Below are 26,529 nucleotides of genomic sequence, written 5' to 3'. Positions count from 1 at the left end.
AATGAACATTCTTGGTTTTACTGCAGCATCCACTCTGTCTTGGAAACCTCACATTACTGAAATAGCTAAGTCTACCTCTAAGAAACTAGTACCCTAGTTTCTTTTTTCTTTTCTTCAGAATACCTGCTCCATTAATACAAAGGATCAATTTGTCCTCGTCTGAAGTACTTCCTAACATCTGCCATGCTAATTTCAGAATTTGACCTGCTTGCCCTATGTCACACTGTTGGTTCACTTCTGTAGGTATTACTTTGGTTTTTGCTCCTGAAAGCAGTCTGCTTGTGTACCCTAATCACTAGCAGGACTATGCAATACTCAGCAAGCTGCTGTATCACATAATTACTGTGTGGCCATCAGTAACTCAAGGGTGGGCCATTTTGATAACTGATTCTTTCCCTACATTTTGAAGCTTTGGAACCCTTTGCCTTCTCATATCTTTCCCAGTAACTATAACCAGGCACAAATTTGAAAGACATGTTTTCACTTCCTCTAAAATGTACAAATAATTTTCCTCATCTCTTCATTTTTCCTTTCATAATCCTTTCTATTATTTATTGACTCATCATACCAGATCACCATTTCCCAAGTCAGCAAGATAGTGCCAGAAAACTGACAAAGAAAGACCCATCCACTCATATACACATACACGCCCATACACGTACATACATATACATATATACACATGCACATATTCTAATTCACTTGCATTCATCCATTCCCAGTGCCACACTGCCTGTGTCAGCGAGGAAGTGCCATGAAATCAGACATAAAAGGCCACATTCATTCATACTCAGTCTCTAGCTGTCATGTGTTATGCAACGGAACCACAACTCCCTACCCACATCCAGGCCCCACAGACATTTCCATGGTTTGCAGCAAATGTTTCACATGCCCTGGTTCAATCCACTGACAATATGTTGACCCCAGAATACCACATCATTCCATTTCACTCTACTTGCACACCTTTCACCCTCCTGCATGTTCAGGCACCGATTGTTCAAAATCTTTTTCACCCCATCCTTCCACCTCCACTTTGGTCTCCTGCTTCTCCTTGTTCCCTCCACCTCTGACACATATATACTCTTTGTCAATCTTTCCTCACTCATTCTCTCCATATATCCAAACTATTTCACCACACCCTCTTCTGCTCACTCAACCATACTATTTTTATTACAACACATCTCTCTTCCCCTTTCATTACTTACATGATCAAATCACCTCACACCATGTATTGTCCTTAAACATATAATTTCTAACACAAACATCTTCCTCAGTAAAACCCTATCTATAGCCCATGCTTTGTAACCATACTTTCTATACTTTACTTTAAGGCCTGGCCTTGACGTGGACTATTCTCTGTGACTGTAACTAAATTTTTTTTTGTTTTTTACAAGAAAGAATGATACCACTATCCTGGGATTTTTTATCTTAATATTATCATGTGCAATTATTCAAGCAATGTAATGAAGTAAGTTGGTCAATACAGCTACTGGTCACCAGAAGATCGCAATACATTGGCTATGGACAACTCTAGTTCAGCAATATCTGCTTAATAGTGAACAGAAGCTGAAGGTAATTAAGTTGCCTTCTCATAAAGGTGCCTTTAGGAGAAAGTTAATTACCTCTTTTCTGTTCTTTCCGGTATTAATTGTCTAACCACCTTACTTACCTTAACACTATATTCTGGCCATGGGCCTTGATGAGGGCAAATGAGGGATTTACAATCATGAAAATGCTCATTAGAATAAATACAGGTACACCGAATTTCCGGTAACTGATGGTTCAGAACCTCCTTTAATCAGGAAAATTACGTGAGGGAACTTGAAATTACCGAGGCCATCAGACTAGTTTACTGGGTGGCCACAGATGGCATTGTCTGTAGGGCTTGCTTATTTACATTCTTTACAATGCACTTGCTGGTGGTGATACCACAATTCTGTGATATTCTCAGTTTATTTTGTTTAAATCTAACCCTAGCCATGGCTTCTAAGACATATGAGAGTGTCAGTCGTGGTGTCAAACGTAAACACCAGTCCATATTGATCCAACATAAAGTAGAACTGTTGAAAAAATGGACTGTGGTGTTTTGGTGCATAAGCTGTGTGGCATCTACAGTAATGGTTCATCAACTGTTTATGATATAAAGAAGCAAAGGGAGAAAATATTGAAATTCTATGCAGACAGAAATTCCAAGAAGCAAATGATGATTAAAAAACTATGAAAGATGGTAAGAATACTGAGCACGATCAAGTGATGATGAAATGGTTTCGACAGCATGGAAGTACTGAAGTGAACTTGTCAGGTAGCATGATAATGGACCACGCTAAGTTGTTCAATAAAGAACTTAAATTACAACATGAGTGTGACTATTGTGAAGGATGATTTCAAAGATTCAAGAAGCTTCATGGAATTTCCATGAATAAAGTGTGCGGAGAAAAGAGGTCTGCAAACCATGAAGGAGCTGCTGAGTATGTGGACAAATTTGCAAAACTCATAGCTGACGAGCACCTCAGTCCTGAGCAGGAGTATAATGTAGACGAATACTTTAGACACATGGCATACTTTAGACACATGGGAGATGTATAATTAGTGGGTCAGAAGTGTGTTGATGAATTATTATTATGTGACCACAGTTGGTCTGGCAAAATGGTTCATCCGGCAAGGCTTTGAAACCAAGAGTGCCAGAAAATCAGTGGTGTACCTGTACTACAAACCCTTAAACCCTCAGTGACTTCCTAAGCTGCTGCCTTGAAATGGCCAAAAAAGTAGTCTTCAAATTTTCTGCTTCCCATGTAAAAGTAAAAGATGTACACAAACAAGAAAGATAACATGATCATTATACCAGTAGTTTAGCCAAGTTAAGGTGGCAGAGAAGGGTGAAGGAATGTGGTGTATGGCAAACGATTAATGGTGTGGATGTTATATGGCTGGGAATAAGCAGAGTGGGGAGTGAGAGTCCTGTAAGTTCACCAAGGACACATCACCATTTTTGAAAGAAATATATGCAAATGTAAAAGATACATAGTAAGCTGACTAAACTTATATAGCAGAGTAATGCAAATTCACTTAAAAGATACATTACTATCTTTTTTTTTTTTTTTTTTTATACTTTGTCGCTGTCTCCCGCGTTTGCGAGGTAGCGCAAGGAAACAGACGAAAGAAATGGCCCAACCCTCCCCCCATACACATGTATATACATACGTCCACACACGCAAATATACATACCTACACAGCTTTCCATGGTTTACCCCAGACGCTTCACATGCCTTGATTCAATCCACTGACAGCACGTCAGCCCCGGTATACCACATCGCTCCAATTCATTCTATTCCTTGCCCTCCTTTCACCCTCCTGCATGTTCAGGCCCCGATCACACAAAATCTTTTTCACTCCATCTTTCCACCTCCAATTTGGTCTCCCTCTTCTCCTCGTTCCCTCCACCTCCGACACATATATCCTCTTGGTCAATCTTTCCTCACTCATTCTCTCCATGTGCCCAAACCACTTCAAAACACCCTCTTCTGCTCTCTCAACCACGCTCTTTTTATTTCCACACATCTCTCTTACCCTTACGTTACTCACTCGATCAAACCACCTCACACCACACATTGTCCTCAAACATCTCATTTCCAGCACATCCATCCTCCTGCGCACAACTCTATCCAGAGCCCACGCCTCGCAACCATACAACATTGTTGGAACCACTATTCCTTCAAACATACCCATTTTTGCTTTCCGAGATAATGTTCTCGACTTCCACACATTCTTCAAGGCCCCCAGAATTTTCGCCCCCTCCCCCACCCTATGATCCACTTCCGCTTCCATGGTTCCATCCGCTGCCAGATCCACTCCCAGATATCTAAAACACTTCACTTCCTCCAGTTTTTCTCCATTCAAACTCACCTCCCAATTGACTTGACCCTCAACCCTACTGTACCTAATAACCTTGCTCTTATTCACATTTACTCTTAACTTTCTTCTTCCACACACTTTACCAAACTCAGTCACCAGCTTCTGCAGTTTCTCACATGAATCAGCCACCAGTGCTGTATCATCAGCGAACAACAACTGACTCACTTCCCAAGCTCTCTCATCCCCAACAGACTTCATACTTGCCCCTCTTTCCAAAACTCTTGCATTTACCTCCCTAACAACCCCATCCATAAACAAATTAAACAACCATGGAGACATCACACACCCCTGCCGCAAACCTACATTCACTGAGAACCAATCACTTTCCTCTCTTCCTACACGTACACATGCCTTACATCCTCGATAAAAACTTTTCACTGCTTCTAACAACTTTCCTCCCACACCATATATTCTTAATACCTTCCACAGAGCATCTCTATCAACTCTATCATATGCCTTCTCAAGATCCATAAATGCTACATACAAATCCATTTGCTTTTCTAGGTATTTCTCACATATATTCTTCAAAGCAAACACCTGATCCACACATCCTCTACCACTTCTGAAACCACACTGCTCTTCCCCAATCTGATGCTCTGTACATGCCTTCACCCTCTCAATCAATACCCTCCCATATAATTTACCAGGAATACTCAACAAACTTATACCTCTGTAATTTGAGCACTCACTCTTATCCCCTTTGCCTTTGTACAATGGCACTATGCACGCATTCCGCCAATCCTCAGGCACCTCACCATGAGTCATACATACATTAAATAACCTTACCAACCAGTCAACAATACAGTCACCCCCTTTTTTAATAAATTCCACTGCAATACCATCCAAACCTGCTGCCTTGCCGGCTTTCATCTTACGCAAAGCTTTCACTACCTCTTCTCTGTTTACCAAATCATTTTCCCTAACCCTCTCACTTTGCACACCACCTCGACCCAAACACCCTATATCTGCCACTCTATCATCAAACACATTCAACAAACCTTCGAAATACTCACTCCATCTCCTTCTCACATCACCACTACTTGTTATCACCTCCCCATTTGCGCCCTTCACTGAAGTTCCCATTTGCTCCCTTGTCTTACGCACTTTATTTACCTCCTTCCAGAACATCTTTTTATTCTCCCTAAAATTTAATGATACCCTCTCACCCCAACTCTCATTTGCCCTTTTTTTCACCTCTTGCACCTTTCTCTTGACCTCCTGTCTCTTTCTTTTATACATCTCCCACTCAATTGCATTTTTTCCCTGCAAAAATCGTCCAAATGCCTCTCTCTTCTCTTTCACTAATACTCTTACTTCTTCATCCCACCACTCACTACCCTTTCTAATCAACCCACCTCCCACTCTTCTCATGCCACAAGCATCTTTTGTGCAATCCATCACTGATTCCCTAAATACATCCCATTCCTCCCCCACTCCCCTTACTTCCATTGTTCTCACCTTTTTCCATTCTGTACTCAGTCTCTCCTGGTACTTCCTCACACAGGTCTCCTTCTCAAGCTCACTTACTCTCACCACCCTCTTCACCCCAACATTCACTCTTCTTTTCTGAAAACCCATACAAATCTTCACCTTAGCCTCCACAAGATAATGATCAGACATCCCTCCAGTTGCACCTCTCAGCACATTAACATCCAAAAGTCTCTCTTTCGCACGCCTGTCAATTAACACGTAATCCAATAACGCTCTCTGGCCATCTCTCCTACTTACATAAGTATACTTATGTATATCTCGCTTTTTAAACCAGGAATTCCCAATCATCAGTCCTTTTTCAGCACATAAATCTACAAGCTCTTCACCATTTCCATTTACAACACTGAACACCCCATGTATACCAATTATTCCCTCAACTGCCACATTACTCACCTTTGCATTCAAATCACCCATCACTATAACCCGGTCTCGTGCATCAAAACCACTAACACACTCATTCAGCTGCTCCCAAAACACTTGCCTCTCATGATCTTTCTTCTCATGCCCAGGTGCATAAGCACCAATAATCACCCACCTCTCTCCATCAACTTTCAGTTTTACCCATATTAATCGAGAATTTACTTTCTTACACTCTATCACATACTCCCACAACTCCTGTTTCAGGAGTATTGCTACTCCTTCCCTTGCTCTTGTCCTCTCAATAACCCCTGACTTTACTCCCCAGACATTCCCAAACCACTCTTCCCCTTTACCTTTGAGCTTCGTTTCACTCAGAGCCAAAACATCCAGGTTCCTTTCCTCAAACATACTACCTATCTCTCCTTTTTTCACATCTTGGTTACATCCACACACATTTAGGCACCCCACTCTGAGCCTTCGAGGAGGATGAGCACTCCCCGCGTGACTCCTTCTTCTGTTTCCTATTTTAGAAAGTTAATACAAGGAGGGGAGGATTTCTGGCCCCCTGCTCCCGTCCCCTCTAGTCGCTTTCTACGACACGCGAGGAATACGTGGGAAGTATTCTTTCACCCCTATCCCCAGGGATAATATACATATATATATATACATATATTATCCCTGGGGATAGGGGAGAAAGAATACTTCCCACGTATTCCCTGCGTGTCGTGGAAGGCGACTAAAAGGGAAGGGAGCGGGGGGCTGGAAATCCTCCCCTCTCAATTTTTTTTTTTTTTTTTTCCAAAAGAAGGAACAGAGAAGGGGGCCAGGTGAGGATATTCCCTCAATGGCCCAGTTCTCTGTTCTTAACGCTACCTCGCTAACGCGGGAAATGGCGAATAGTTTAAAAAAAAAAAAAAATATACATATATATATATACATATACACATACACACACATACACATACACACGCACATATACACACACACACACATACATATATATACATATGAAAAATGTAAGAAACAATTTAGAAAACTGAAACTTCTAGCTTGAAATGAATGAAAAAAAATGAATGTCACATAATGGTTCAACCTCTGGCTATGGATACTATTTACAAATCTACATACATTACATATTCACATATACGGACACATTCACAATCATGTAAACATGTATTTTCTGAAGAAAGTATTTATATAGTGACCTGGGAAACATTCAATGACCAAGGCTAAATTTTAGCAACCATTGTCAAAACATTGGTGAGATTTTAAACATATCCCACAAAACATAGTACTTTACATGAAGATTCCCAGCAATGCACTGGAGTCTTTACATATAGGCAACCTGCATCTAAGGATTAACATTTATTGCTACAGTATTAATACAACTCACCTGTCTGGTGTCAGTAATAATTACAGGGGTGTATGTAGTGATGGGCCGAGCACGAGATTGATGAGTCTCATCCTGAAGGTCATGAGATAATAAATTGGCAAGGTGGTTGTTGAATAGGATCCCATGCTTGGTCATCACACGTGAGCCAAAATATGTCCCAAGTCCACTAGAAAGACAAAATGAGCATACCATTATTATACATTTTGCACATATAATTCAACAAATTTACAAAAAGAATTTGATAAATGAGGAAATTTGAGATTTCTGGAACATGTACTATATCATCATAGTTTACCATACACAATCCCCCCAACATCACCACTGAAATCATGTTTCTATTTTTTCTGAGTACACAAAAGCTTTTCCCAACTTAGCAAGGTAGTGTCATGAATAAACAAACAATGGTCTTATTGCATACATCCACTCCCCTGCTACAATATACAGTGAACTGAAACCAAAGCCTTCCACCCAGAGCCAAGCCCTGGCCCAGCCCACTAACAACACTTCTCCCATATGCCACATCATTCTAATTCATACTATTCAATGGACAGTTCTAATCCCCCTGAATGCTCAGGCCCTAATGCCCTAAAACCTCTTAAATTCCATCCTTCCTTTTACTTGGTCCCCCTCTCTCTTTTTCATTCCTCACTTCAGACACACAGATCCTCACCATCATTCTTTCTTTGCCCAACCTCCTTGGATGTCTGAGCCATTTGAGGAAACCTTGATCAGTTCTCTCAAAAAGGCTGCACAAACTACAACAACTTTCTCTTACACTGTCATTCCCTACACGATGATCCCAACTTACATCATATATTGTCCTCAGACATATGATTTCCAACACATCCACCTTTTCCCACTGTGCCAATGGAATACACGCAATACTGGCTAATCATTCATCCAGTACTTTTATTTCATCTATGCATTGCATGAATAATGATCTTAAGTGTAAATGCTCATGGATTTTCTAAAAACAGGAATAGGGATATGGAGTTAAAGACGTGAAGAAGACAGATGAATAAAGGAAATAATGACATGAAAATATCAATCAATGAAGTATGAAGTACTGAAAAATGTAGAGGAGTGAAAGTGTGTAAGTACTGTTCAGGGATGCAATACTTACGAGAAAACGTAATGAATGCTGGAAGTTAAATAGCTAATAACAAAGATCTTAAGGGAAGGAGTGCATGTGATTGGGTAAGGGTAATGTACATGAGAAAGTGGCAGGAGGTTAAAAGAGCGGCAACAGATCAAAAGGAAGGTAAGAAAGCTGAAAAATAGGGTAAATGAGAGATGGGGTGAAAGAGCATCAATAAACTTCAGAAAATAAGAAAATGTTTTGGAAGGTGAAGAGTGTCAGGAAAACCAAAGAACAAATGAGAACAATATTGAGATGGACAGATAAGAAAGTGGTAAGAGGTAAAGAGAAGAGAGAGAGGTGGTGCAAGTCCTTTAAAGAACAGTTCAACATGTCATATGATACAATGAAAGATGTGGTATGTTTGGGATAAGGTGGTATTCAGAGTGAGAGTCCTAGTAAATGGTAGAGTGAAAAGACGGGATGTAGTGATAGCCTTGCACAAGAGATATAGTGTGTTAAAGTGGCCAAAGTGGATGAGATTACACTTGAGATTCTCAGGAAAGGGAGTAAAGCATTATCAGAATGGTCCAGTGATCACAGGGAACCATGTCTAGTATTGGTGTGCAAAATGTAACGCATGGCGAGTCTGGCTGCTGGAGGTGGTGAGCTGGGAGTCTGGCTGGCTGGTTGTGTAAGATTGGGATGCCAGGGTTTCAGTAAGGATAGTGGCAGCACCACAGTGAGCCACCCATGTGACATTTGTTACACAACACCTTTCAGCACCAGATTGCCATCTTTCTTAGAAACCCTTTCCTGAACCACGTGTTGATTGCTGGCATTAACCCCAATCCCTCACCCTCTTTTCCCATAAAAACATTGATTATACATAACTCACACATATGTTCATTTTATTTTCTCTTTTTCATTATTACTTCTCAGTACATCAAAATTATAGCAGTACAATTATCAAATAATTTTCCATTGAGAATGGCATTACAGGTTGAGAAGGGCTGAGTGGATTCCAGCGCCCACTTGACTGCTATCATGCGACTGGGATTCATCCCACTTCCATAACTACAGCTCCTAAACCAGGTTCTTTTTCCTGTCCATTTTAGCAACATTCACAAACATTTCTAACCATCTCTCTACTGCACGCACACCACCTGTTTACCTCTTCCTCTGGTCTTTTTCTCTCCTCTGAAATTCAGATGTCCAACGCTGCTTCTCCTTTGCACTATCAGATCTTCAACTAACCTCTATCAGTGTTTCTGCTCCAAGGGTGGAGTTTGTGCCTACCATAGTACAAAATCATATGTATGCCTCATGACCTTGAGTTTCCTAAACTTGATGTCATCTGGCTCAAAATTTCTCTAAACTTTAGTACCCTGCTTTTGTGTTTCGTTTACTTTTCCCATTCCTACAACTACATGCAACTCTTTTGACTTTCTAACTTCTTGCCACAAAGCTCTGCTCTCTTCACAAGCATGTGCTGGGATCCTCTATGCAAGAGATATGAATGTAAAAATCTCCTGCAGGGAAGGTCTTATTTTTGCTCCTCAAAACAACCTGGAACAAACAATTATACACACTACCTGAGTTCCCAACAATCATGACCACTCTTCTTAACACATGACTTCATTTTTTCTTATAAACCCTCCCATGATTCATATACCATTTCTGCCCCCTTAGGGTCCTCTAACTGCAATTTTATTTCAATAAATTCCAACTCGGCTTGCCCATCCTTTATACCTCTTGAAGCCCCAACTTTGGCATTTTAGAAAAGCTCAAAGGTTATCCTTATACAGTTTCTTTACTGAAATTCCTTGAGAAGTGTATTGTTTCTTTAGTTGTGATGCCTCATTGTGCTGAATGCATAACAGAGGATAACTTGGCTGGATGGACTCCTACATCCCATCCTCTTCAAAATCTTCTTTTCATCAACCATGGTTCTTTTGCTCCTTATCTGATGCTTGTTGCATTTGGGATGGTGTGTACTGAGCCATGAAACTCTTCTCCTCCCCTGAAACCCAATCTACTTTCATTTCTACTCAGACTCATTGCACAGCTGTCCTTCAATGTGCTAGGTGCAGTCTTGTAAAAAAATGAATAGTGATCTGACCTCTACTGACAAATCTCTCTGATCCTTAACCAAAAGCATCTCCAACAACTTCTGTAATTCAACCTTTCCTCCTCTTTTCCAACCTGATCAATATATTGCTAACTCTCCAACTGATAATGCTGCTCATTATGGTATCTTATATTCCTCTAACTCAACTTTGGATGATTCAGCTTCTAATCCTCTGCCCCCATTTCCTCTCACTCAACCTACGCCATCTACGCTATCTCCTTGCACAGGATCTTCCATACACTTTTCCACTTCAGGTGGATAAAGTTATAGCTCAGATGGCATACCTCCTTGTGTTCTATGGGAGTGCACCTCTGAACTAGCATCAGTCCTTGCTCACCTATTTTACATCTGTCTAAGACCCTATACTTTAACCTCTGCTTGGAAGCATGCCTTGATGCAACACATCCCTAACAAAGGAGATCACTTTACACCCTCCAACTACTGCCCCACTACTTTCACTTCTGCTATCTTCAAAGTCTTTGAAATTCTCCCAACTCTCACATTTTCAAACAATTACCATCCTATTTCCTTCAGCTAGCTCACCAATATGGATTTTGTAGTGTAAGGTCTACTGGTAATCTTCTCTTCTATGTGTTTCACCTCTGGTCCTCCACTTACAATGATTTCATTGAAACTTTTGTCATAGGCCTCAACATCACAAAGCATCTGACATAGTGTGGCATGAGTCTGTGCTTTTAAACCCCCTTCCTCTGGTTTGATGGCTTCTCGCTCTTCTCAAACGGATAGTTTCCTCGATGTTCCAAAGCAGTAGTCATTAATCAGGTGAATTTCCTCTCCTACAGTGATCTACCTTAGAGTTCTGTCTTATTGCTAACTCTCTTTTTGCTCTCAATACATGAGCTTCATTCTCCTACTTCTGGCTCTATTCAATCTTATGTTGATGATTCTACTATACCAACTTCAACTCACTTTTCCTCCCCTCTTTCCTTCAATATTCATTCTTTGTCATACTGACTATATTTCCTCTCTCAATTGGGATGTATACAGCATCTTAGAATGGGAAAGCAATAACTATAATGCTATTATTTTATTTATTTATTTTGCTTTGTCGCTGTCTCCCGTGTTAGCGAGGTAGTGCAAGGAAACAGACAAAAGAATGGCCCAACCCACCCACATACACATGTATATACATACACGTCCACACACGCAAATATACATACCTATACTTCTCAATGTACACATATATATACACACACAGACATGTACATATATACACATGTGCATAATTCATACTGTCTGCCTTTATCTATTCCCATCGCCACCTCATCACACATGGAATAACAACGCCCTCCCCCCTCATGTGTGCGAGGTAGTGCTAGGAAAAGACAACAAAGGCTCCATTCGTTCACACTCAGTCTCTAGCTGTCATGTAATAATGCACCGAAACCACAGCTCCCTTTCCACATCCAGGCCCCACAGAACTTTCCATGGTTTACCCCACACGCTTCACATGACCTGGTTCAATCCATTGACAGCACGTCGACCCCGGTATACCACATCTTTCCAATTCACTCTATTCCTTGCACGCCTTTCACCCTCCTGCATGTTCAGGCCCCAATCACTCAAAATCTTTTTCACTCCATCTTTCCACCTCCAATTTGGTCTCCCACTTCTCCTTGTTCCCTCCACCTCTGACACATATATCCTCTTGATCAATCTTTCCTCACTCATTCTCTCCATGTGACCAAACCATTTCAAAACACCCTCTCCTGCTCTCTCGACCACACTCTTTTTATTTCCACACATCTCTCTTACCCTTACATTACTTGCTCGGTCAAACCACCTCACACCACATATTGTCCTCAAACATCTCATTTCCAGCACATCCACCCTCCTGCGCACAACTCTATCCATAGCCCACGCCTCGCAACCATACAACATTGTTGGAACCACTATTCCTTCAAACATACCCATTTTTGCTTTCCGAAATAATGTTCTCAACTTCCAAACATTCTTCAAGGCTCCCAGAATTTCTCCCCCTCCCCCACCCTATGATTCACTTCCGCTTCCATGGTTCCATCCGCTGCCAGATCCACTCCCAGATATCTAAAACACTTTATTTCCTCCAGTTTTTCTCCATTCAAACTTACCTCCCAATTGAGTTGACTCTCAACCCTACTGTACCTAATAACCTTGCTCTTATTCACATTTACTCTTAACTTTCTTCTTTCACACAATTTACCAAACTCAGTCACCAGCTTCTGCAGTTTCTCACATGAATCAGCCACCAGCGCTGTATCATCAGCAAACAACAACTGACTCACTTCCCAAGCTCTCTCATCCACAACAGACTGCATACTTGCCCCTCTTTCCAAAACTCTTGCATTCATCTCCCTAACAACCCCATCCATAAACAAATTAAACAACCATGGAGACATCACACACCCCTGCCGCAAACCTACATTCACTGAGAACCAATCACTTTCCTCTCTTCCTACACGTACACATGCCTTACATCCTCGATAAAAACTTTTCACTGCTTCTAACAACTTGCCTCCCACACCATATATACTTAATACCTTCCACAGAGCATCTAAATCAACTCTATCATATGCCTTCTCCAGATCCATAAATACTACATACAAATCCATTTGCTTTTCTAAGTATCTCTCACATACATTCTTCAAAGCAAACACTTGATCCACACATCCTCTACCACTTCTGAAACCACACTGCTCTGTACATGCCTTCACCCTCTCAATCAATACCCTCCCATATATTTTACCAGGAATACTCAACAAACTTATACCTCTGTAATTTGAGCACTTACTCTTATCCCCTTTGCCTTTGTACATTGGCACTATGCAAGCATTCTGCCAATTCTCAGTCACCTCTCCATGAATCATACATACGTTAAATAACCTTACCAACCAGTCAACAATACAGTCACCCCCTTTTTTAATAGATTCCACTGCAATACCATCCAAACCTGCTGCCTTGCCGGCTTTCATCTTTCGCAAAGCTTTTACTACCTCTTCTCTGTTTACCAAATAATTTTCCCTAACCCTCTCACTTTGCACACCACCTCGACCAAAACACCCAATATCTGCCACTCTATCATCAAACACATTCAACAAACCTTTAAAATACTCACTCCATCTCCTTCTCACATCACCACTACTTGTTATCACCTCCCCATTAGCCCCCTTCACTGAAGTTCCCATTTGCTCCCTTGTCTTACGCACTTTATTTACCTCCTTCCAAAACATCTTTTTATTCTCCCTAAAATTTAATGATACTCTCTCACCCCAACTCTCATTTGCCCTCTTTTTCACCTCTTGCACCTTTCTCTTGACCTACTGCCTCTTTCTTTTATACATCTCCCACTCATTTGCATTTCTTCCCTGCAAAAATCATTCAAATGTCTCTCTCTTCTCTTTCACTAATAATCTTACTTCCTCATCCCACCACTCACTACCCTAGAATTTCTAATCAACCCACCTCCCACGCTTCTCATGCCACAAGCATCTTTTGCGCAAGCCATCACTGCTTCCCTAAATACATCCCATTCCTCCCCCACTCCCCTTACCTCCTTTGTTCTCACCTTTTTCCATTCTGTACTCTCTCTTGGTACTTCCTCACACACGTCTCCTTCCCAAGCTCACTTACTCTCACCACTCTCTTCACCCCAACATTCTCTCTTCTTTTCTGAAAACCTCTACAAATCTTCACCTTTGCCTCCACATGATAATGATTAGACACCCCTCCAGTTGCACCTCTCAACACATTAACATCCAAAAGTCTCTCTTTTGCGCGCCTATCAATTAACACGTAAGCCAATAACGCTCTCTGGCCATCTCTCCTACTTACATACTTTTTTTTTTTCGCTGTCTCCCGTGTTTGCGAGGTAGCGCAAGGAAACAGACGAAAGAAATGGCCCAACCCGCCCCCATACACATGTATATACATACGTCCACACACGCAAATATACATACCTACTCAGCTTTCCATGGTTTACCCCAGACGCTTCACATGCCTTGATTCAATCCACTGACAGCACGTCAACCCCGGTATACAACATCGCTCCAATTCACTCTATTCCTTGCCCTCCTTTCACCCTCCTGCATGTTCAGGCCCCGATCACACAAAATCTTTTTCACTCCATCTTTCCACCTCCAATTTGGTCTCCCTCTTCTCCTCGTTCCCTCCACCTCCGACACATATATCCTCTTGGTCAATCTTTCCTCACTCATTCTCTCCATGTGCCCAAACCATTTCAAAACACCCTCTTCTGCTCTCTCAACCACGCTCTTTTTATTTCCACACATCTCTCTTACCCTTACGTTACTTACTCGATCAAACCACCTCACACCACACATTGTCCTCAAACATCTCATTTCCAGCACATCCATCCTCCTGTGCACAACTCTATCCATAGCCCACGCCTCGCAACCATACAACATTGTTGGAACCACTATTCCTTCAAACATACCCATTTTTGCTTTCCGAGATAATGTTCTCGACTTCCACACATTCTTCAAGGCTCCCAGAATTTTCGCCCCCTCCCCCACCCTATGATCCACTTCTCGCTTTTTAAACCAGGTATTCCCAATCACCAGTCCTTTTTCAGCACATAAATCTACAAGCTCTTCACCATTTCTATTTACAACACTGAATACCCCATGTATACCAATTATTCCCTCAACTGCCACATTACTCATCTTTGCATTCAAATCACCCATCACTATAACCGGTCTTGTGCATCAAAACCACTAACACACTCATTCAGCTGCTCCCAAAACACTTGCCTCTCATGATCTTTCTTCTCATGCCCAGGTGCATATGCGCCAATAATCACCCATCTCTCTCCATCAAATTTCAGTTTTACCCATATCAATCTAGAATTTACTTTCTTACACTCTATCACATACTCCCACCACTCCTTCCCTTGCTCTTGTCCTCTCAATAACCCCTGACTTTACTCCCAAGACATTCCCAAACCACTCTTCCCCTTTACCCTTGAGCTTCGTTTCACTCAGAGCCAAAACATCCAGGTTCCTTTCCTCAAACATACTACCTATCTCTCCTTTTTTCTCATCTTGGTTACATCCACACACATTTAGACAGCCCAATCTGAGCCTTCGAGGAGGATGGGTACTCCCCACATGACTCCTTCTTCTGTTTCCCCTTTTAGAAAGTTAAAATACAAGGAGGGGAGGGTTTGTGGCCCCCCGCTCCTGTCCCCTTTAGCCGCCTTCTATGACACGTGAGGAATGTGTGGGAAATATTCTTTCTCCCCTATCCACAGGGATAACTATAATGCTAAAACACAATATTTCTCCTATATCTCTTTCTAAGAATCATTTGTTTCCAACTTTCCCCTTTGACCACATAATCAGCATTACAAAGACTATTTTTCAAAGGCTGGGAATGTTTTACAGGTGCCATACTCACAAATTGTGAGCAAAATATTTCACATCTGCAGCACCTTTTTTTTCTTATCATTATACTTAGTCGCTGTCTTCTGAGTTAGCGAGGTAGCATAAGGAAACAGACAAAAGAATGGCCCAACCCACCCACATACATATGTATATACATAAACACCCACACACGCACATATACATACCTATACATACACAGACATATACATATATATACATGTACATATTCATACTTGAATTCGTCCATTCCTGTTGCCACCCCACCACACATGAAATTGCACCCCCTCCCTCCGTGCGTGCATGAGGTAGTGCTAGGAAAAGACAACAAAGGCCATATTTGTTCACACTTGGTCTCTAGCTGTCATGTGTAATGCACCAAAACCACAGCTCCCTTTTCACATCCAGGCCCCATAAAACTTTCCATGATTTACCCCAGATGCTTCACATGCCCTGGTTCAATCCACTGACAGCACATCAACCCTGGTATACCACATCATTCCAATTCACTCTATTCCTTGCATGCCTTTCACCCTCTTGTATGTTCAGGCCCCAATTACTCAAAATCTTTTTCACTCCATCCTACCACCTCCAATTTGCTCTCCTGCTTCCCTCGTTCCCTCTACCTCTGACACATATATCCTCTTTGTCAATCCTTCCTCACTCATTCTCTCCATGTGACCAAAACATTTCAATACACCCTCTTCTCTCTCAACCACACTCTTTTTATTATCACACATCTCTCTTACCCTTTCAGTAATTACTCGATCAAATCACCTCACATCACATCTTGTCATCAAACATTTCATTTCCAACACATCCACCCTCCTCTGCACAGCCCTATCTCTATCCTATGCCTCGCAACCATATAACATTGTTGGAACCACTATTCCTTCAAACACAACCATTTTTGCTCTCCGAGATAATGTTCTCGCCTTCCACACATTCTTCAATGCTCCCAGAACCTTTGCACTCTCCCCCACCCTGTGACTCACTTCCACTTCCATGGTTCCATTCGCTGATAAATCCACTCCCAGATATCTAAAACACTTCACTTCCTCTAGCTTTTCTCCACTCAAACATACCTCTTAATTTACTTGTCTCTCGACCCTACTGAACCTAATAACCTTGCTTTTATTCACATTTACTCTCAGCTTTCTTCTTTCACACACTTTACCAAACTCAGTCACTTGCTTCTGCAGTTTCTCATCCAAATCAGCCAACAGTGCTGTATCATCAGCGAACAACAAGTGACTCACATCCCAAGCCCTCTCATCTACAACATACTGCATACTTGCCCCTCTCTCCAAAACTCTTGCATTTACCTCTCTAACAATCCCATACATAAACAAATTAAACAGCCATGGAGACATCATGCACCCCTGCTGCAAACCGAAATTCACTGGGAACCAATCACTTTCCTCTCTTCCTATTCGAACACATGCCTTACATCCTTGGTAAAAACTTTTCACTGCTTCTAGCAACTTACCTCCCACACTATATACTCTTAATACCTTCTAGCAACTTACCTCCCACACTATATACTCTTAATACCTTCCACTGAGCATCTCTATCAACCCTATCATATGCCTTCTCAAAATACATAAATGCTACATACAAATCCATCTGTTTTAAGTATTTCTCACATACATTCTTCAAAGCAAACACCTGATCCACACATCCTCTACCACTTCTGAAACCAAACTGAGCTTCCCAAATCTGATGCTCTATACATGCCTTTACCCTCTCAATGAATGCCCTTTTATATAATTTCCCAGAAATACTCAACAAACTTATACCTCTGTAATTTGAACACTTATCTTTATCCCCTTTGCTTCTGTACAATGGCACTAATCTTTATCCCCTTTGCCTTTGTACAATGGCACTATGCCAATCCTCAGGCACTTCACCATGAACCATACATACATTGAATATCCTTACCAACCAGTCAACAACACAGTCACCCCCTGTTTTAATAAAATCCACTGCAATACTATCCAATTCTGCCTCCTTGCCAGCTTTTGTCTCCTACAAAGCTTTCACCACAGCACTGCAGCAGTTTTATTTACATAAACATGGAAAACTGCCTACACATATGGGATGGTTCAACTTCCATCTTTCTTTAATCTTCCCTTTCTGAATGCCATGATATCAATGACTCTTGGTGGATGACCTGCATGCCTTCTGTGAATGCATCATGGCACGACTTAAAGTTGTTCCAATGTCAGATGCAATATGAGGCTGCACACATGTTCATCTCCAAGACTGTGATATGAGCATTTCGACAAAATCTCTGGTATCTGTCTGCTGAGACAGTGCCACTTGCACTTTTCAGCAACAAGGTGGCACCAAAAGAATGTCATGCACTTGCTAACAGTCTCCTAGCAATCAAACCAGACAATGAATTGTCCTTACCATGAGAATGCTCTGGAATGAAATTTGGGAAGCCTAAATTTCCATGCAGTCATTCTCTCAAAAACACTTCCTGACTTGGTTAACTGTGACTCCTGGTTCGCATTTCTTCAGCTTGACCCAAAATCCCTGATATGACAATAAAGACTGGCAACTATCTACTGAGCACCCGACATCTGCAATCAACCTGAAAGCACTAAACATCATCAATGAATGCACTAAATGTGGAGTCAAACCTGGTACAGAAAATCTTTCATCTGCCAAGAGTAAAGAACCCTAACAGAATGTGCTCCAAGTTGATGAACAGGACCATAAGAAGCTCCTGAACCTGCACATGTGATACTTAGTGTATCTATAATGTATTCAATAGGGGTAACTAATGCTAAGAAGGTAGATCTGTCATAATGAGAAATTTAGATTTAATGTACACTTACAGCAAAAACTTCAATTTGTCCATAGAACTGATTTCAATCAAAAAGTAAAAGGGTGTACTAAGGGTTTTGCCAGCAACTGTACCAGTGAAGATGGTGGAGTCAATTTATCTATTCTATTCTATCTATATCTCTGATACCCACTCCATCCAGAACTCCCATCAAGGTAATGGCAAAGCCAAAAGAATCTCCACTTATCCCTGTCTTTACATGCCTCCCTCGCATACGCTTCTCCACGCATTCTTTCATCATTTCTCTCCCTCCAGTATTCTTCCACTCTACTTTCTTGTGTCACAAGTGGTCTTCCTCTCACACCAAACCTTTTCACTGTATCATCATACACTGTCCTTGTAAACAAGTCTTGCATTCTTTCCACATGCCCAAACCACTTACAATCATTACATCTCACCTACTCTATCACCCCACAATTCATTCCCTTTGCATCCTCTGCCATACCACAGTTCTTATGCTGTCCCTTAATACTCTCTTCACTTTCATTCTTACACATTTATCATTCATTATTCTATTAAGAGACCCTATAACTCTTCTACTCTATACTGCTCTCTCCCTTATCTCTCCTTCTATATCACCAAACTTGCCCATGACATCTAAATACTTAAATTCTCCTACTTCCACTATTTCTCCCTACATATCCAAAACACAGATCAGTACACTTTCTTCTTTCGTTCTATATGTTTCGCAAAATATATACTTTTACTCTGTTTCCTTTTAAAAACCATTACTTTACTTTTACTTGCACTCAGCTTCAATTGCCTTCACTTACACACATAAAACACACTTACAATACAATCCTCTGCAACTCCTCTTCACTCTAAGCAAACAACACAGTATCATCTGCAGAGGCTTGTCACCATCAACCATATCTTGCCACCACACTCCATCTCTGCACACTCTTTCCCTAGTTTTGCTTTAATGTCTCATCATTCAATCCATATACACATTAAAAAGCAACAAAGACACCACACACCCCTGTCAAACACCTGCATGTATACCGAATTTTTTGCTCAACTCTTAATCCATTCTTACACATGTATTTGCTCTTATGTACAAGACTTATCATACGCTTTCTCCAGAACCATAAAAGCTGCATACATCTTTCACCAAATACTTTTCCAAAGTCATCTTTACCACAAAAATCTGATCCACATATCCCCTACCTTTCCTAAAACCCTTTGCATTTACTTATTCTACATTCTGTCACTTTCATCACTATCAATCAATATTCTTGCATACACTTTTCTGAGTATACTTAACATTTATTCCTCTATCAATGCTAAATATATCCTTAGCACCTTCTCCCTTAAATAAAGGAACAGTAATAGCTTTCACGCATTCCTCAGGCACTACCTTCTGTTTCCATGCTAAAGTACATGTTGGATGCATCCACTCTTATCACACTTTCTCTTCCATACTTCAGCAATTCAGCTGCAATCCCCTACACTCCAGGTGCCTTTCCTTCCTTCAGCCTCATCATTGCCCTTTTTACCTCTCTTTTTGCCACAGACCCTTGCACTTGTACCTCTTTCTTCCATCCTCCAAATCCAAGCATGTGACAGCTGCTGCATCACCTCCCACATTCATCAGTTCTTCAAAATACTTTTTCCAACTTCCTGATTCAGTAACTCCCTTTCCCTACTTCTCACATTACAATTTCCACTCGTACCACCCCTTCCCTTTTTCATCTTCCACTGCAATTTCTTATTTTTCCTAAATTTTCTTCCAAAATCTTCTTCTCTTTCTTTGCTTTCCTCTACCAGCTTCTTAACATTCCACTTACACATCTTATATTCTTCCTTCCTCCTCTGCTAAACTTCAACCAGTACATTCCTTTCAAGTAATCTACTATATTCCTTTTTCTTCTCTTCAAAAGCATTTCTAATCTCTTTCTTCTCCATGCATTGACCCATGCAACCAACTACTAATTCTGCAACCTTTAATTGTATTTCTCGTACATCTGAAATACTTCAATCACACATGACTGCATCCCTACATTCACTGCACTTCCATTTGAACTTTCGGTCACCCTCCTTTCATATTCTTCCCTGCATTTTCTTTTACTCATCTTCTCGCATGCCAACACTTTTACCTCTCTATTCTTCCTTACACCACACCTCTGCTTCTCCCTGATCCCCATCCCCACAAGAACCACAAATGGTAAGTCTCCAAAGAACCCTCTTATAACTCTAGCATTCAGCATGGCCTTTCTCAATCTTTCATTCACTGCCACATTGTCAATCAAAGCCTCATGCTCTTCTCTTCTATCACTTCTCATCCATGTACATCCCCTACCCGACACATGTCTGAGTTCCGTTCTGAGCGACCTTTCAGACCTTGAAATGGATGTGAGTTGGACGCATGCCAGCATGGCATGTAAAATTCATATACCAGTACAACATTCTTATATCTTATTCAATTTCTATCATGATTGTCTCGTTTTCTATTAGCCAGCTTTATTATATGAATCTGTAATATCTTTTTACCTTTAATTCAAGATTAAGTTCATACTTCATCATCTTAATTTCTTAACTTACATTTTCTTTCCCGGTTGTACGTACAGATGATTGTAAGTTGCATATGTCAAAAGTAAGGGAAAGCCTGTATACCTGTGGAACATCATGCACTGAAAAAAGGAGCTTGTAAGGAATAAACCCCTCTCACTACTGACATCCACAAGAAACATCCACTCTCACTCACTCCAGGCACTCGGAATTTACAAACTATTTCACCAATTTCATCATGTGATGAAATTGGAGCCTTTGTATGCAAACAGTTATTAGTTCATGCAATATGTAAGAATCTACTGACATGATCTACACAGAAGAAATATCTGTTAACCATAAATAAAATACAATTTACTATATCAATCGTCAAAAAAAAATCATGAAATATGACAAATCACATCACTTTGTGTACCTAAATTGCAAACATCCTACTGTACCACCCACATTTCCATTATTTTTCTTAACACATAACTTACATGAATGTTATACAACCATTAAAGAGAACAGTATAGAAAAAAATTTAGAGAACACAGTTTATTGTATCAGTCACTGAGTAAGATGCATGTTCTGAACTGAGACAACCACTTCACACTTCCCTCCTTCAATTGGAAATACTCTAAACTATACACTTGTACCACCCATATTTCTGTTACTGTATATTACCTAATACTCAACAACATGTAAATCATTACTGGTGAATGAATTAGTCATAAACAAGCAAAACAGGACTGTATAAATATATTTAAAAATATGATTTACCTTATCATTCCCCGAGTGAAAGGAGAAAGATACAAAAACTAGTGATGTAACCCCAGGTGCTAGTTAAATATATTTTATTTTCCTGAATACGTAGATAACCATTAGTCCATGCATTATTTAAAAACATAACGAAGGATTGTCTATAAATTAGAAAAAAAAATTATATAAAGAATACACTTTACTGAATCATTCACAAAGTAAAATGTAAGTTTTTATTGGCCAAATGTTCTAAACTGTACTTTGCACTATCCATATTTCTGTTACAGCATTTTTGTTAATACTATACTCTGTGTAATTAATATTTAGTGCACATATTAGCCAAGAACTTACTGAATAACATCAATGACATGTGCTGTTTTTGTATGAAAATGAGGCAAGTACTTAAATTCAGAAGCTAAGTGAGGTGGGTGGTGAAGGTGCTCTGCGTAGCATGCTGAGCATCTGTGTTGGCATTAAGTGGTGCTCTAGCCAATTACTTCAATTTCAGTAGTGGGTTAGGAGAAACTGGATGATAGGAAGGAAGTAATGAGGATGATAACAATGGATTATAAGACAAAATACAGAATCATCTAAATTTTATAACAACTAGTCAGTATCTTCTTAGGCTTCTTCATTTGTGTGAAGGCCACATTACTGACACAGAAGATGAATCAAAGCTGTGAGCACTGTGTGGCTCAACACATTAAAGACCTAAAGGTTACTAGTGTTGAAAAGTTATATTTCCCATGATTCAATGCAATATTAATAAATAAACTTTTGAAATGTATCTTAACATCTTATTGTTTATCAAGTTTCATTTACACTTGTCATACAGTTTAACAAATACTTAATGCTATTCTTTTATCACTTTCAGGGAGGACTAAAATACGAGTATTTTTATTGAATCATTTGCTAATGTCTTGTTGTTTATCAAGTTTTCAAAGTGGATCACAAATTGGTTGAGAAGTTGTCTGCAAGCCATTTCAGAAACCTGAATGATCAAACTCTTACACTCAATCGTTTAATGTTTCCAATCCTGGCTCTTTGAGTATTCTCCTAATTCCACAATTTGTTATAAACTACTTTAACAGTTTACAATGGTGTGGCCATCTTATTATTTCTTACAATTACTCTGTAATGAAATTCTATGACAACAGGGAGAAGTACACAAGAACTTACACAATTGCTGTGACATACTGGTCATATGTATCAATAACAGATACAGATGAAGCACTTTGTTCAGGAAGGAGAGGAACATTAAGATTAGCTTGGGTCACTGAAGAGTCTATGGCTTCATCTTTGGTTGACCTCAAGAGCATTTCCGTCAAATTTTGCAGGCTTTGTTCATCTGAATAAGCTGTGGATTAATAAAAATTAGATATGATTATATCAGATGCTTTTAAAAATCAAACTAAAATTTGCTGGCAAAAACACATATGAAAAAGGATTATGTGTAATGAGTCCAAGTCATAAATGCCTTCACTTTTTGCAAGAAGCTGAACTCTAGGCCACAGTGTATAAAACATTTATCTATTTTATTATACTTTGTCGCTGTCTCCCATGTCAGCGAGGTAGCACAAGGAAACAAACAAAAGAATGGCCCAACCCACCAACATACATATGTATATACATACACGTCCATACACACACACATATACATACCTATACATTTCAATGTATACATATATATACATACACAGACATATACATCTATATACATGAGCATAATTCATACTTTAGGGAGAATAAAAAGATATTTTGGAAGGAGGTAAATAAAGTAGGTAAGACAAGGGAACAAATGGGAACATCAGTGAAGGGGGCTAATGGGGAGGTGATAACAAGTAGTGGTAATGTGAGAAAGAGATAGAGTGAGTATTTTGAAGGTTTGTAGAATGTGTTTGATGATAGAGTGGCAGATATAGGGTGTTTTGGTTGAGGTGTTGTGTGAAGTGAGAGGGTTAGGGAGAAAGATTTGGTAAACAGAGAAGAGGTAGTAAAAGCTTTGTGGAAGATGAAAGCCGGCAAGGCAGTGGGTTTGGATGGTATTGCAGTGGAATTTATTAAAAAAGGGGGTGGCTGTATTGCTGACTGGTTGGTAAGGTTATTTAATGTATGTATGACTCATGGTCAGGTGCCTGAGGATTGGCGGAATGCTTGCATAGTGCCATTGTACAAAGGCAAAGGGGATAAAAGTGAGTGCTCAAAGTACAGAGGTATAAGTTTGTTGAGTATTCCTGGTAAATTATATGGGAGGGTATTGATTGAGAGGGTGAAGGCATGTAAAGAGCATCAGATTGGGGAAGAGCAGTGTGGTGTCAGAAGTGGTAGAGGATGTGTGGATCAGGTGTTTGCTTTGAAGAATGTATGTGAGAAATACTTAGAAAAGCAAATGGATTTGTATGTAGCATTTATGTTTCTGGAGAAGGCATATGATAGAGTTGATAAAGATGCTCTGTGGAAGGTATTAAGAATATATGGTGTGGGAGGCAAGTTGTCAGAAGCAGTGAAAAGTTTTTATCGAGGATGTAAGGCATGTGTACATGCAGGAAGAGAGGAAAGTGATTGGTTCTCAGTGAATGTAGGTTTGCGGTAGGGGTGTGTGATGTCTCCATGGTTGTTTAATTTGTTTATGGATGGGGTTGTTAGGGATGTGAATGCAAGAGTTTTGGAAAAAGGGGCAAGTATGAAGTCTGTTGTGGATGAGAGAGCTTGGGAAGTGAGTCAGTTGTTGTTTGCCGATGATACAGCGCTGGTGGCTGATTCATGTGAGAAACTGCAGAAGCTGGTGACTGAGTTTGGTAAAGTGTGTGAAAGAAGAAAGTTGACAGTAAATGTGAATAAGAGCAAGGTTATTAGGTACAGTAGGGTTGAGGGACAAGTCAATTGGGAGGTAAGTTTGAAAGGAGAAAAACTGGAGGAAGTGAAGTAAGTTAGATATCTGGGAGTGGATTTGGCAGCAGATGGAACCATGGAAGTGGAAGTGAATCATAGGGTGGGGGAGGGAGCGAAAGTTCTGGAAGCATTAAACAATGTGTGGAAGTAGAGAACATTATCTCGGAGAGCAAAAGTGGGTATGTTTGAAGGAATAGTGGTTCCAACAATGTTATATGGTTGCGAGGCATGGGCTATGGATAGAGTTGTGCGGAGGAGGGTGGATGTGCTGGAAATGAGATGTTTGAGGACAGTATGTGGTGTAAGGTGGTTTGATCGAGTAAGTAATAATAGAGTAAGAGAGATGTGTGGTAATAAAAAGAGTGTGGTTGAGAGAGCAGAAGAGGGTGTTTTGAAATAGTTTGGTTACATGGAGAGAATGAGTGAGGACAGATTGACCAATAGGATATATGTGTCAGAGGTGGAGGGAATGAGGAGAAGTGGGAGACCAAATTGGAGGTGGAAGGATGGAGTGAAAAGGATTTTGAGTGATCAGGGCCTGAACATGCAGGAGGGTGAAAGGCATGCAAGGAATAGAGTGAATTGGAATGATGTGGTATACCGGGGTCGATATGCTGTCAATGGATTGAACCAGGGCATGTGAAGCGTCTGGGGTAAACCATGGAAAGTTCTGTGGGGCCTGGATGTGGAAAGAGAGCTGTGGTTTTGGTGCATTATTACATGACATCTAGAGACAGCGTGAACGAATGTGGCCTTTGTTGTCTTTTTCAAGCGCTACCTTGCGCACATGAAGGGGGAGGGGGTTGGTATTTCATGTGTGGTGGGGTGGCGATGGGAACAAATAAAGGCAGACAGTATGAATTATGTACATGTGTATATATGTATATGTCTGTGTGTGTATATACATGTATATGTTGAGATGTATAGGTATGTATATTTGCGTGTGTGGACATGTATGTATATAAATGTGTATGTGGGTGGGTTGGGCCATTCTTTCATCTGTTTCCTTGCGCTACCTCGCAAACGTGGGAGACAGCGACAATGCAATATAAATATATAAATAATTCATACTTGCTTCATTCCCATTGCCACCCCGCCACACAAGAAATGACACCCCCCTTCCCCTGCAGGCACGCAAGGTAGCCTTAGGAAAAGACAACAAAGGCCACATTCATACACACTTAGTCTCTAGCTGTCATGTATAATGCACCGAAACCACAGCTCCCTTTCCACATCTAGGTCCCGCAAAACTTTCCATGGTTTAACGCAGACGCTTCACATGACCTGGTTCAATCCATTGACAGCACGTCGACCCCGATATATCACATTGTTTCAATTCACTCTATTCCTTGCATGCCTTTCACCCTCCTGCATGTTCAGGCCTCGATCACTCAAAATCTTTTTCACTCCAACCTTCCACCTCCAATTTGGTCTCCCACTTCTCGTTCCCTCCACCTCTTGACATATATATCCTCTTTGTCAATCTTTCCTTACTCATTCTCTCCATATGACCAATCCATTTCAATACACCCTCTTCTGATCTCTCAACTGTACTCTTTTTATTACCACACATCTCTCTTACCCTTTCATTACTACTTAATCAAACCACCTCACACCACATATAGTCCTCAAACATCTCATTTCCAGCACATCCACCCTCCTCCGCAGAACCCTATCTATAGCCCACTCCTCGCTTCCATATGACACTGTTGGAACCACTATTCCTTCAAACATACCCATTTTTGCTTTCCGAGATAATGTTCTCTCCAT

General features: G+C 40.5%; 1 protein-coding gene across 1 annotated transcript in view; it reads right to left on the bottom strand.

Annotated features, from left to right (window-relative positions):
• Positions 1–26,529, bottom strand: part of LOC139762455 (glutathione hydrolase 7-like) — a 302,740-nt gene that overhangs the window by 94,089 nt on the left and 182,122 nt on the right. The window contains exons 8-9 of the mRNA XM_071687364.1: positions 23,047–23,397; positions 7,157–7,322 (exon numbers count right to left, since the gene is read on the bottom strand). Coding sequence (XP_071543465.1) covers positions 23,371–23,397 — 27 coding nt within the window. The 3' untranslated portion in view covers positions 7,157–7,322; positions 23,047–23,370. The remainder of the gene's footprint in view (positions 1–7,156; positions 7,323–23,046; positions 23,398–26,529) is intronic.

The sequence above is a fragment of the Panulirus ornatus genome, chromosome 3 (genome assembly GCF_036320965.1).
Source record: "Panulirus ornatus isolate Po-2019 chromosome 3, ASM3632096v1, whole genome shotgun sequence".
Taxonomy (NCBI): domain Eukaryota; kingdom Metazoa; phylum Arthropoda; class Malacostraca; order Decapoda; family Palinuridae; genus Panulirus; species Panulirus ornatus.
This window is presented reverse-complemented; position numbering and strand designations above follow the sequence as displayed.